The sequence below is a fragment of the Nicotiana tabacum genome, chromosome 8 (assembly GCF_000715075.1).
Source record: "Nicotiana tabacum cultivar K326 chromosome 8, ASM71507v2, whole genome shotgun sequence".
Lineage (NCBI taxonomy): Eukaryota > Viridiplantae > Streptophyta > Magnoliopsida > Solanales > Solanaceae > Nicotiana > Nicotiana tabacum.
Window position 1 is genome coordinate 193,023,297 of NC_134087.1, and position 11,571 is coordinate 193,034,867.

Consider the following 11,571-nt stretch of genomic DNA (forward strand, 5'->3'; position numbering starts at 1 on the left):
TTTTAAGAAAGGATTTTAGCACAATAACAGTATCACTTTTCAGTCTCATTAGAAAAATCCAAATCATGAAGTGATCATCAACAAGAGTCAAAAAATATCTATTTCCATTATATGCAGGCAGTCTATATGGACCCCAAATATCTACGTGAATCAAATGAAATATGTCTTTAGCTCTGTTGCTACTTAAAGGAAATGGTTTCCTTGTCTACCTAGCTAAAGGACATACAATGCAATTATTGAGTTCACAATCAGAAAACTTCTTGTCTTTAAGGAAATCTAACTGCTTCATGACTTTAATTGGCACATGCCCAAGCCTTCTATGCTAGGTAGTGAAGTTTGCTTACATTACTTCTACAAGACAATTGCTGATCCTTTGTGCCACTTTATTCATGTTGGACCCTTTAGGAATCAGTAGATAGAGACCACCCTTCTCCTTACCAATCCCCTTCACTTTCCCAGTGTATAGGTACTGAAACACACAAAATGTTGGGGAAAAATTAATCGAGCATTGCAGGTCCTTAGTTAATTTTGACACAGACAACAAGTTGTATTTAAAGTCAGGCACACACAACACATCATGTATCACATCATGATCTGTAAGTTTGTAACTTCCTTTGCAGATAATAGGCACAATCTTACCATTTGGGAAGTTCACATTACCTTTACTCAAGTCAGGTAATCCAGTCATTGTTTTCAACATATCACTATTAGATGTCATATGGTCAGTAGCACCAGTATCTACAATCCAGTAGTCAGCTAGATCCTCTAGAGATTGAGAATTAGCATTACCTGCCATATTTGCTACATGTTCTTCTGATTTGTCCTTGCTTATCATCTTCATGATCTGGTTGTATTGCTCATCAGTAAAGAAGTTGAGCATTCCTTGACTCATCCCTGCATTATCCTAATTTGCAACAACATTTTTGCCAGAACTGCTATCACTCATAGCCACGTTAGCTTGCCTATACTACTGTGATTTCTTCCCCTTGAAACCAGATGGATATCCAACCAATTTGTAACAGGTATCTCTTGTATGTCCTTTGTTTTGACAATACTCATAGTACAAATTATTGAACCTCTTAAACTTTGACTGACTATCTCTAGAACTCATAGGAGCAGTAGAATCATTTACTTCATTTGTCACATTAATATGTGAATTAGTCTCAAACACTCTTCTCTGATTTTCTTCATTTATTAACATTGCATAGACACGACTGACAGAAGGTGATAGGGATTGAAGTAAAATCTGGCTCCTAATTGCATTATAGGATTCATTTAAGCCCATTAAGAATTGAAAAAGTTTCTGTTGCTCCAAGTGTTCGATAAAATCTCTAGATCTAGCCGTAACAGGAAAAGAAGGAATCATGGAATTATATTCATCCCAAAGTGACTTCAACTTAGAATGATATACTGAAATGCTAGATGTACCTTGAGAAATGGTAGCTATCTCCCTTTGAAGGTTGTAGATCCTAGATCCATTAACTTTATCAAAATGATCCTGCAGATCTAGCCAAACTTCATGAGCATCACTAGCATATACGATTCCATTCACCAGATCTGGTGAAATCGTGTTCATAATCCATGTTAAAACAGTAGCATTCACTCGCTCCCATTTTTCCACCAAGTCGACTGTAAATTGAGCTTTTGTACACACTACAAGAAATCACCCTTATTGTGGAGACTAAAGTTGCCACAAAAACCCTAGCAGTCGCTGCTAAAAGATATTAGCGGCGACTTTTGTATTGCCACAAGGAAAACCGTAACTGAAGGTTATTTGTGGTGACATTTGTAGTCGCCACTAAAAGAACATATTTTGTGGCAACAGAGTTGCCACAAAAGGTTGGAAAAAGTGCTACAAAAAATTGTTCCATAAGAACAAATATTAGTTGGGTCGCCACTATATATTCACCTTTAGTAGCGACTAAAATTGCCACAAAAAATATTTATGTTCAGTGAGAAGATTATGTCGCCACTATAAATGTCATTTAGTAGCGACTAAAGTGGCCACAAAAGTTTTAACCATGAAAGACACAATATTTTCAAAATTTGAAAGTAGCAACTTATATATCGCAACATTTACTAATTTTTTGACAAAACTATGTCGCCACTAAAAGTTATTTATATCAAAATTCACCAAAAACAACCAATAAAATTCACCTGATTCTCTAAAATTTCATATAGAGATATTCATATCAATTGACTATCAATATTAAAGCAACCAATAATGCTTGACAAACACCAAAAGAATTTCTCAAGCCGAATATTATAAATATTATCATTATTAAAAAGTCAATTATATATATACTACCTGACACTTCATTGTACATTTAATTTTACGCATATACATATCCCAAAAATGATAAAATATTAAGTGCCTTGTAACTGCTCCTTGCCCGACACCATCCTTGAACGATACCACTATTTAAGTGCCTTGTCCCTGCTAGACAAAAGTAACATATATAAGGAACATAATGAGATTTTTATATACAACTACTGTAAAAAATTTAAGAATTTATTAGAATTTTCAATCTATGTCAAAGTAAAGCCAGAAGTTGCGATGTGGTTCTATTTGTAGGACTTCATTCATAATAGAGTCAGCTATCCATATTTCCTAAAATTATTAACCTCAACTTGAACTGCAGTCTGACCTTACAATGGAAAAATATGGAAGTCCATATATGTGTACTGATCAATCACCATGCATCAGAATGTAACCAAGACACTGATTGAAATATGTGAATTGTACAATTGCTTTCTGAACTTGAATCATCCAGAATTCATGCAAACTTAGCGAAGATTGGAAGAAAATGAAATCAAAAGAAGAAAATAAAATCAGAATATTCAAATGGAAGATACTGACTAAATGGATTCACAAAGGCGAAACTAATTGGATTAAACTAGTTGAGGTATGTTGAATAGCTATATGTAGTGTTGGAATGAAACCAACCTGAATAAAGCAGAATGAGTAATTGAGGAGTGACGTAGCTGATGCCTACTAATTTGGAATTAAGCATAGATGAGTGATTGATCTTGATTGCAGCATGTCTTGTTAGTCACATACAAGTTCACATCAACTTAAAAGGAGGGATCCAGAAGATATAGATTGAAACATATCTAGTATTACATCCAAGTCAACATTGCCTCAAACGAGGGATTCAGAAGAAACAATAAGTTTCAGAACGGGCGTCGCATCACCATGCCAGGCAGGCAGATCAGGCATATGATTCAAAGCAAAAATATCATGTCACCTGTTGTGCTTTACGGATGAGTCCAGGAGGAATAGAAACATAGAGGTCCTTATTTAACTAAAAAATGTTACAGGTTACACGTTAAGATTATCATCGTCTTAGTCATAACAAAGTAGCATGTCTACAATATTTTTGCAAAGAATAAAGGGAGGGGAAAAGAAAAAAGAAATATGAAGAAGTAACTGATACCAGTAGTTATTGACATCAGATACCAACATCCACCTTTATCAGTGCTTCTATTTCTATCCTGATCACAGAGCATGAGTGGCGTCATGGAGGAGACTTCATGTTGAACCTTTAAAGTTAACGAATACAAGTAAGAGTTGTACGTAGACATCTGAACCCGCCAAAATCACATATTAGAACTCTTCAAGTTCAAGTGCTCGCCTCGCGTCAATTACCAAGCAATGCTGAACTTGGCGTTGCTGATAACTTATGGCTGACAGTCAAATTAACTTGGATCTGGGATGTTTTATGAGTGAACCATTCTTACGGAATGTAAGCTGAGTGAATAGTTGAATTGGGAAAAACAGTGTATATGAACACTGCTGGACAGTAAACTTGAACTGCAGTCTTTGGCGACACAATTCAGTCACATTGGATACAAAGTGGGATAAAATCTCAATGAATCATGATTGTAAGACAACTTAACATGGAATACATGCAAAGGTCTCAACAAGAAGTACAGAGAGTTTATAATACTCAACAAGGAAGAATACTCAACTAATCCTTGAGAAACTTGTTTATAATATTCTTAAGTAAAATATCTTAATCCTCGTAGTCTCGTCATTCCAGACAAACCAGGTTCGTCAACCCCAAGTAGCCTCAGAACAAACTATCCAAGAAAAAAATACTCAATTATTGAGTAACTGTCGTTCTCAATATCAGATCACACATGTCAAATAGAATCAACACATTACTAAAACCAGAGATACTAACACATTACATACTAAAACCAACCTTTCTGTTGAAATAGAACCAACACATTACTAAAACCAGAGATACCAACATATTACTAAACCCCTAAACATGAAGTCACTACAGAAGAAAGGAAGAAGAAATGCCGAGAAGAAAAAAGAATTGTTAAGAAGGAGCGGAGCAAGTACCTGTTGTTGTTGCATTCTGGTCAAGAAACTAGCAAATTGTTCTTGTATCTTCTTCTCCACTTCTAGAGAGATCCTCTTGTCTGCTTCTGCATTTGCGTGTTGACGCTCCTCTGCCAACTTCCTTTCCAACTCAATTTCCATATTTCTTCGCAACTCAGCAGCCATTTGTTCACGTTCTTCTTGCAACTTCCTATCCATCTCGGCTTGCATCTCTTGACGCACAATATCAATAGCAGAAGACATGCTGGCCTCTATGTTTGCCTGCTGAATGTTACTCTTTTTAGGAGGCTTCTTTCCGTATCCTTTTCCACGAAATAGCTTGTTCTCTTACCAACAACGGAGGATAAAATCTCATCTCTAGTCATGTGATGCTCGATCTCCTCAGATTGTTGCTGAGCGACAACTTCCTGGAGTTGACTCTGCATTTATGCATAATCATTTAAATCAAAACATAATAAAACATATTAAATGAAACTTACAAAAAACAGAGAACTTTATAAGTGTTTTATATAATTACATGAATTTATTGGGATTGTGAATCCAACCACACCAGTTCGCCTCTATCATCCTTGCGTGTATGTTGGATCTCCCAAACTTTATCTAGTCTCCAGTAATAGGATTTTTCTGCAATATAGTTACGAAAAAAATATAGAAGCAAATATAAAAATATGTAAATAACAAAAAAGCATATATGATAGTAGGGGACTAAATATATTTTTACCGTAGATTCCTCTACTTCTGCAAAAGACTTTGTACCACAAGTATGCTTAGTTATTTGCTTTTCTCTATTTTTTTCGTTCCTCTCACTTACGACTTGTAAGTAAACAGATTAATAAATCATCATTCAAAGAGACAATCTTCAGATATTAAGTTAATACCTTAAATTCCGGACTTCCAAAATATTATATTAGGTATTTCCAGTCCTCAAACTCAACATCTTCAGGTCGATGAGACAATCTTTCTTCATTAGTACTGTACTTAGAGTACAGAATGCTGAGTCGAGCTTTCCATGCTTAAAAAGTTTTTGCATAGTGCTAATTACAAAGGCCTGAAATCTATGCTCTTGCAACCCGCTGTAAACTTCAAATTTATCCTGACAATAAATGTAACATTATATTCAATATCCTAACCACATAAATAAACCTTGCAACTTAAAGTCAATACAATTAATGGACTTTCTTTTAAGTCAATAGGAATCAAATTAATGAATAATTCAAGTAAATACCTTATCAGCCTTTTCATTTTCGTATCCACTTCCACCATACTGATTGACTCTGCTATGCTTTTAAACTCCTTACATCAAACTGATGAACACCCAAAACTATACAATAATAGGTACCGTCCGAAAGAGAAACAAAAAAAACCAATAAGACTAAGGTCTAGAATATGATATTATTTTGAATTTCTTCAATCAACTTGAACCTAAAAATTTAGAATCAATATGGAATTTCTGTGAACTCACCGTGTCAACTAAGCAAATAAGATAATAGTACAAAAATGTAAAGCATATTACATACAAATGTTATCAAACTGTAAAATGTTAAAGAAACTAACAATTAGCAAATTTCAGACATTTTCTACTACATGTCGGCTAAACCAGTCCATAGACAAAGTTTTTCAAAACTAATCAGGCAATGTGTAATTAGAACAAATATTACTCCATCTTAAAATACCACATATGAAACTAAATACCCCATCTAAAACCTCATGTCAAAATTCTTAAAACCCAAATCAGCACAACACAGGCCCAAACTCAAACCACAGTGTGATAAAATAGATCATAAAACTAACTTCGAGTTATGAGGTTACCTTGAATAGAGTAAAAGTGGAGCTTGAAAGTAGTAGGAGAGAACCTAATTTCTCATCTCAAAGCTTTCTCGAACTAGAAAGTTGCCAAATTTATGCGGGAAAAAAATATAACCACATAAGAACAAAAAAAGAATGAAATACCAAACATACAATCGCAATAACAACACCAAACGGTCTTTCAAGAAAAAACTTTCACTTACCCAGGAAAATATATAGCTGAGAGTTCGGTCAAGACTTAGAATCAGAAAATAACAACACTTAAATAACACAATCTGTACGAATTTCGGTAAATATTCAAACGGGTCAAAGAAATTTGAGATGAAATATGAGAATACAAATGTAAAAACATTAATATAATAATTATTGCTAGCTGCATGTTAAAATTTTTGCCTTCTAGAATATTTATAAAGAACCCCAAATGTAAAATTTTCCCTTCATTCTTGTTGTATTTGGAAAATCCTAAGAAAACGCAACAAACTTTCGTATAACCCAAAAGAAAATGAAAGTATTAAGGATTTGAATACATATAAGATTTGAATTTTTGGGTCAGTAACTAGATGCAGAGAAACAGAGCAGCCAACATATTCCTTTAATTAGGAGTTGAGAAATGGAGCTATCTATATAAGATTTACATTTTCTAATTTTAGGGATTTTGAGCAGAGGGGGATTTTGAGTAGAGAGGGATTTTGAGCAGCTGATAACAGGGGCTCTAATTTCTTTGTTTAGGCCTTCAGATCTTTTAGTGTTATGCACCTCTAATTTCTTTGTTTCTTTTAAAAATAAAATAACTAAGTATAGCAGCGACCCTGTCGCTCCAAATACAATTAGCGGCGACATTTTAAAGTCGCCACAAAATACATGGAGCCAAAATTTTATTCTCGTAGGAATAAAATATTTCAGCCTTTAGTTGCAGATATCAGAGACGACCAAATAAAGTCGCTACTAGATATTGTCATTTTGTAGCAACATTTAAAGTCGCCGCTAAAACTATAACTTTTGCTGCAACCAAATGGGTCGCCATAATATGTCGAACACAATAAGTCCAGTTTCTTGTAGTGACAGCTCCCATCGATGAACCCTAGCTTGCGCTTTGCTCGCAATGCAATCACCATCGCCTTGCTCCAAATTGAATAATTCTCAGTTCCTTTAAGCTGTATCGATATGATGACATTTCCAGGATTATCAGAAGGTTGCAAATACAGAGAATGACGGGGATTGTCGATGTCCAGATTCGCTATGACTGACTGTCAAAAGTTGGCTTCAAAATCTTGAACTGATGATTTCAGAAGTTGTATTAACTGATTAATTCCTAGCCTCGATCGATCTACTCAGCTCTGATACTATGTCGAAATCCACCATTGTTGAGTGGAAGAAGCTAGCTGAGAAAATTGAAGAAGAAAAGACAATGGAGGGAAAATCAGTTGTAACTAACTTTCTGAAAAAGAAGCCAAAAAATACATACATCCCTACACACACACACACACACACACACACACACACACACACATATATATAGACTTCCACTATCACTAACCTTTACAACTAACTTCTAACAAACTAATACAACTATACAAGTGAATTAGTCACGTGCTAATTTCTACAATGTGTGTGTGTGTGTATATATATTATAAAAAGTTCTAATTTATATATTGTACTATCAATATATTTTAACTTGTTGTATTAAACAACATATTTTTTGTGGACAAACACATATTACAATTTAGGTAAACTAATAGAATCAAGTAATTTTCTTTACATTAGCAAAATATATGACATAAAATATAAAAACATGTCTGCTTCAAAGGAGAAAAAAATAAAATAAATTACACAACTGCTCGAATATATAGCTAAGAAAATATAAATCAACTTCATCAATAATTTCAATATATCTGTTTGTAGATAAAATAATTCCATGATTTCCATTATACAACAAATAAAGTTAATATATTGGAGTAAGTAATATAGAGTAGACATTACGTATTGACTTTTTCAAATAACTTTATGGAAAGAATTAGGCCATCCAGTCTGTAAGGTCCCCTGAAGGAACACGTTAATCTAAACACATTAGATAGCGCGTAAATCGTAAAATGAGAACTTACTTGTTCTTCGTGAAGCGGAAGCAAAAAACGAATTGAACCGCGGCTGGAATCACTGGTCGGTGGTAGTTGTCACGGTGTGTTGGAGCAACCCCCAATTCCACAATCTAAACCCTAACAAAAATTGAGAGAGAAGAGCGTAGAAAAATACTGCGGAGTATATTCTTTAATGTACACACTAAGTGTACTTATATAGAGAATATTAGGGTTAACTAATAACCCTATTGGGCCTTAAAGCACCCCTAATGGGTGGACCCAATTTTCCTACATCTCCCACTCACACATAATGGGAGTGCTTATCTAATCTGAGAAACATATTCTCATCTCCTCAATCATTCATAGAGGGAAGTAGACCGTGCGACCAGCATACTGTGAGAGCTAAGTGCTATATATCTGTTAGGAGTATATAGCCTCTCGTCGAGTGCAAACCTGCAAGTAAATCATAAAGTATGCAGTATCCTAGATCATGTAAATCACATTTGATATAGTCTCAAAATCTCATATATCATTATTTCTTGTATTCATAATTATAACTCATAAGTTATAATTGGTGCACCAGTGAATACAAATAAATGAGATTCCATCAATGATCTTCCTCTTCTCACGATTCCCTTAACATTAGTATGACTGCTTTTCTAGTTATGCTCCGCTAGACCGAATCTGTGTCCATGGTCTTTTGGAAACACACTAAGATAGCTAACATCACACTAAGTCTCAAGTATCTAATCAGAGTCTCTAAGGGTACAAAATCTTGAGTCATCATAAAGCTCTGGGTCTCACACAATAATAAGTTGAGAATGGACTTATGTTAACCCAATTGGTCGACATTAGCACACATGGTATGAACATGTGCTACAACATTTTCTCCCTTTTCCCAAGGAGCGTATGTCTTTATCTCATAAAAAATGTTGTACAGATGATATTTAGACGCCATACGTATCTAAATTTGAGTTCTTTGATCCGCAATATCATTTTTAACTCACATCTGGCTCACAAAGCAAACTAGGTGAACATTTTTCGCCCTAATGACCTTATGTCATTGTTTAAGCGACATTCTAATTTTAAGCTAACAACTCTCAAATTATCCTTATGATAATTTTGCTTAAAATCATGTCTCATCTCCTCACATCACTAAGATAAGGAGGCGGTTTCCTGTGTGAGAAGGCCAACCTCATGTCTACTCGACATACTTAAAAAATAAACAAAGAATGTACATAACATTCAACAATAACAATATGTATGTATGTAAATCAACTTTATTGATAATCAAAGAACATCAGTTTGACAACACGGGAAAATAAATAACAAAATAAAGTATCTCAGAGTCTATGCAAGCCTTGAGACCTAGTGTGTCTCACAAATGCATCTCTAGACAAAGGCTTGGTCAATGGATCTGCTAACATATCTTTTGTAGACACATACTTCACATTCACTACCTTGCGTCTAACCATGTCTCTCGCATAGTTATACTTGATATCTATATGTTTGGTTTTACAATGAAACTTTGGGTCCTTGGTGGAGGATATTGTAGCCTCACTGTCACAGTAGACTAATACTGGTTCAGTATTTTCAGCAATATCCAACAAGTGCTCCAAGAAATTTTTCAACCAAACAGCTTCTTGTGCTGCTAATGCGAGAGCCACATATTCGGCTTCCATCGTAGATAGCGATACATATGATTGTTTCTTACTACTCCATGATATGGCCCCATCACTGAGTAAGATTACATATCCTGAGGTAGACTTTCTCTCGTCTAGATCTCCTCCATGGTCAGCATCACTGTATCCAACTAATCGCAGATCCTTGCCGCCTTGATAACAAAGGGCATAATCAGCAGTTCCCTTCAGATATCTCATGATCCTCTTTACTTCTTGCCAATGTGCTAAACCTGGGTCGGTCTGATATCTACTTACCAAGACAACTGCTTGGCAGATATCAGGTCTAGTGCACACCATAGCATACATTAGACTTCCTACTGCACTCCTATAAGGATCTCGACTCATTTTTTCTGTCTCTTCAAGAGTCTTAGGACACATCTGACTTCCCAAGGTATGACCTTTACTGATTGGAGTTTCAACTAGGCTACTATTTTGCATATTAAATCGTTCAAGAACTATTCTAATGTAATTCTCTTGTGAGAGATACAATAGTTTCTTTGGACGATCTCTTGAAATCTTAACTCCAAGAATATATGCAGCTTCACCCATATCTTTCATCTCAAATTGGGATGATAACCATGACTTTATCTCGGTTATAAACTCCTTATCATTTCCAGCTATAAGTATGTCATCTACATACAATGTTAAAATCACAAGCTTGTTTCTTGATCTCTTGGTATAAACGCAATGGTCTTCATCCATCATGGTAAAACCATTGGACACAAGAACATTTTGAAAGCGTATATACCACTGCCTTGAAGATTGTTTGAGGCCATAAATAGACTTCAAAAGTCTACAAACCTTTTGTTCGTGGCCCTTTTCAATGAAACACTCAGGTTGTTCCATATAGATTTCTTCATCTAGTTCTCCATTGAGAAAGGCAGTCTTTACATCCATCTGATGTAATTCAAGATCCAGGCTTGCAACAATAGCTAGAACCAGGCGAACAGAGGTAAATCGTACAACAGGCAAGAAAGTATCTTCGTAGTCTATTCCTTTCTGCTGTGTATACCCTTTCGCCACCAGTCGAGCCTTAAATCTCTCAACTGTGCCATCAGCCTTGAGCTTAATTTTGAGAACCCATTTTCTCCCAATTGCTTTGCGTCCTTCAGGGAGGTCAACTAGTTCCCAAACTTTGCTGACTCTCATAGACTCCAATTCATCTTCTATTGCTTTTGTCCATTTATCCTTAGAAGGGCATGAGAGAGCCTCTTTTACATTTTTAGGCTCATTTTCTTCTTGTATGAGCATCATAAATAGTTCTCCGCCTTCAACATCAAATCGTTGGGGGGAATCTTTTTACGAGAACCACGTCTTACTTGTGATTCATTATTGTTCCCCTTTGGATCAATGTTGCTCCCACTCAGATCAAGATCATTCATCCTGCTCCCACTTGGAACAAGATCTGTGACCATCTCGCTCCCACTTGGAACAAGATCCATTTGGTCACTTCCACTAAAAGTAGAAGGATTACTCTCATTCACATCTGATGGTGAAGGAGGTCTTTGATGAGAAACTAATTCACCATCTTCTAAAATTCTCCCACTCGAATTAAGTGATCCTTGTACTTCTTGATCCATTATCTCAAATAAGGTTAGGTCTTAACCTACCTCTCCCTTCTTAGGGAACTCATCCTCTAAGAATGTGATATCTC

At 35.4% G+C, this 11,571-nt stretch overlaps 2 protein-coding genes across 7 annotated transcripts; both read right to left on the reverse strand.

Moving 5' to 3' along the window:
- Nucleotides 1-967: 967 nt before the first annotated feature.
- LOC142163464 (uncharacterized) lies at nucleotides 968-1,576 on the reverse strand. The gene has a single exon (XM_075220750.1). It carries the CDS (start codon nucleotides 1,574-1,576, stop codon nucleotides 968-970), a length of 609 nt encoding a protein of 202 aa, XP_075076851.1.
- A 671-nt stretch (nucleotides 1,577-2,247) lies between these two features.
- On the reverse strand, nucleotides 2,248-6,930 carry LOC107824512 (uncharacterized). 6 transcript variants are annotated; one of them, XM_016651293.2, is made up of 9 exons: nucleotides 6,364-6,929; nucleotides 6,164-6,236; nucleotides 5,580-5,658; nucleotides 5,233-5,447; nucleotides 4,872-4,978; nucleotides 4,686-4,773; nucleotides 4,355-4,615; nucleotides 3,438-3,543; nucleotides 2,248-2,440 (listed from the first exon to the last, which is right to left on the reverse strand). In XM_016651293.2, the coding sequence occupies exons 6-9, from the start codon at nucleotides 4,707-4,709 to the stop codon at nucleotides 2,334-2,336; spliced, it is 498 nt and encodes a 165-aa protein (XP_016506779.1). In that variant the 5' UTR covers nucleotides 4,710-4,773; nucleotides 4,872-4,978; nucleotides 5,233-5,447; nucleotides 5,580-5,658; nucleotides 6,164-6,236; nucleotides 6,364-6,929; the 3' UTR covers nucleotides 2,248-2,333. The 6 variants fall into 6 exon arrangements, 4 of the variants coding, with proteins under 4 accessions (XP_016506779.1, XP_016506778.1, XP_075076061.1 ...); XM_016651292.2 differs by having other exon boundaries at nucleotides 5,580-5,675; XM_075219960.1 differs by having other exon boundaries at nucleotides 5,580-5,675; nucleotides 6,164-6,929.
- Nucleotides 6,931-11,571: the final 4,641 nt, after the last annotated feature.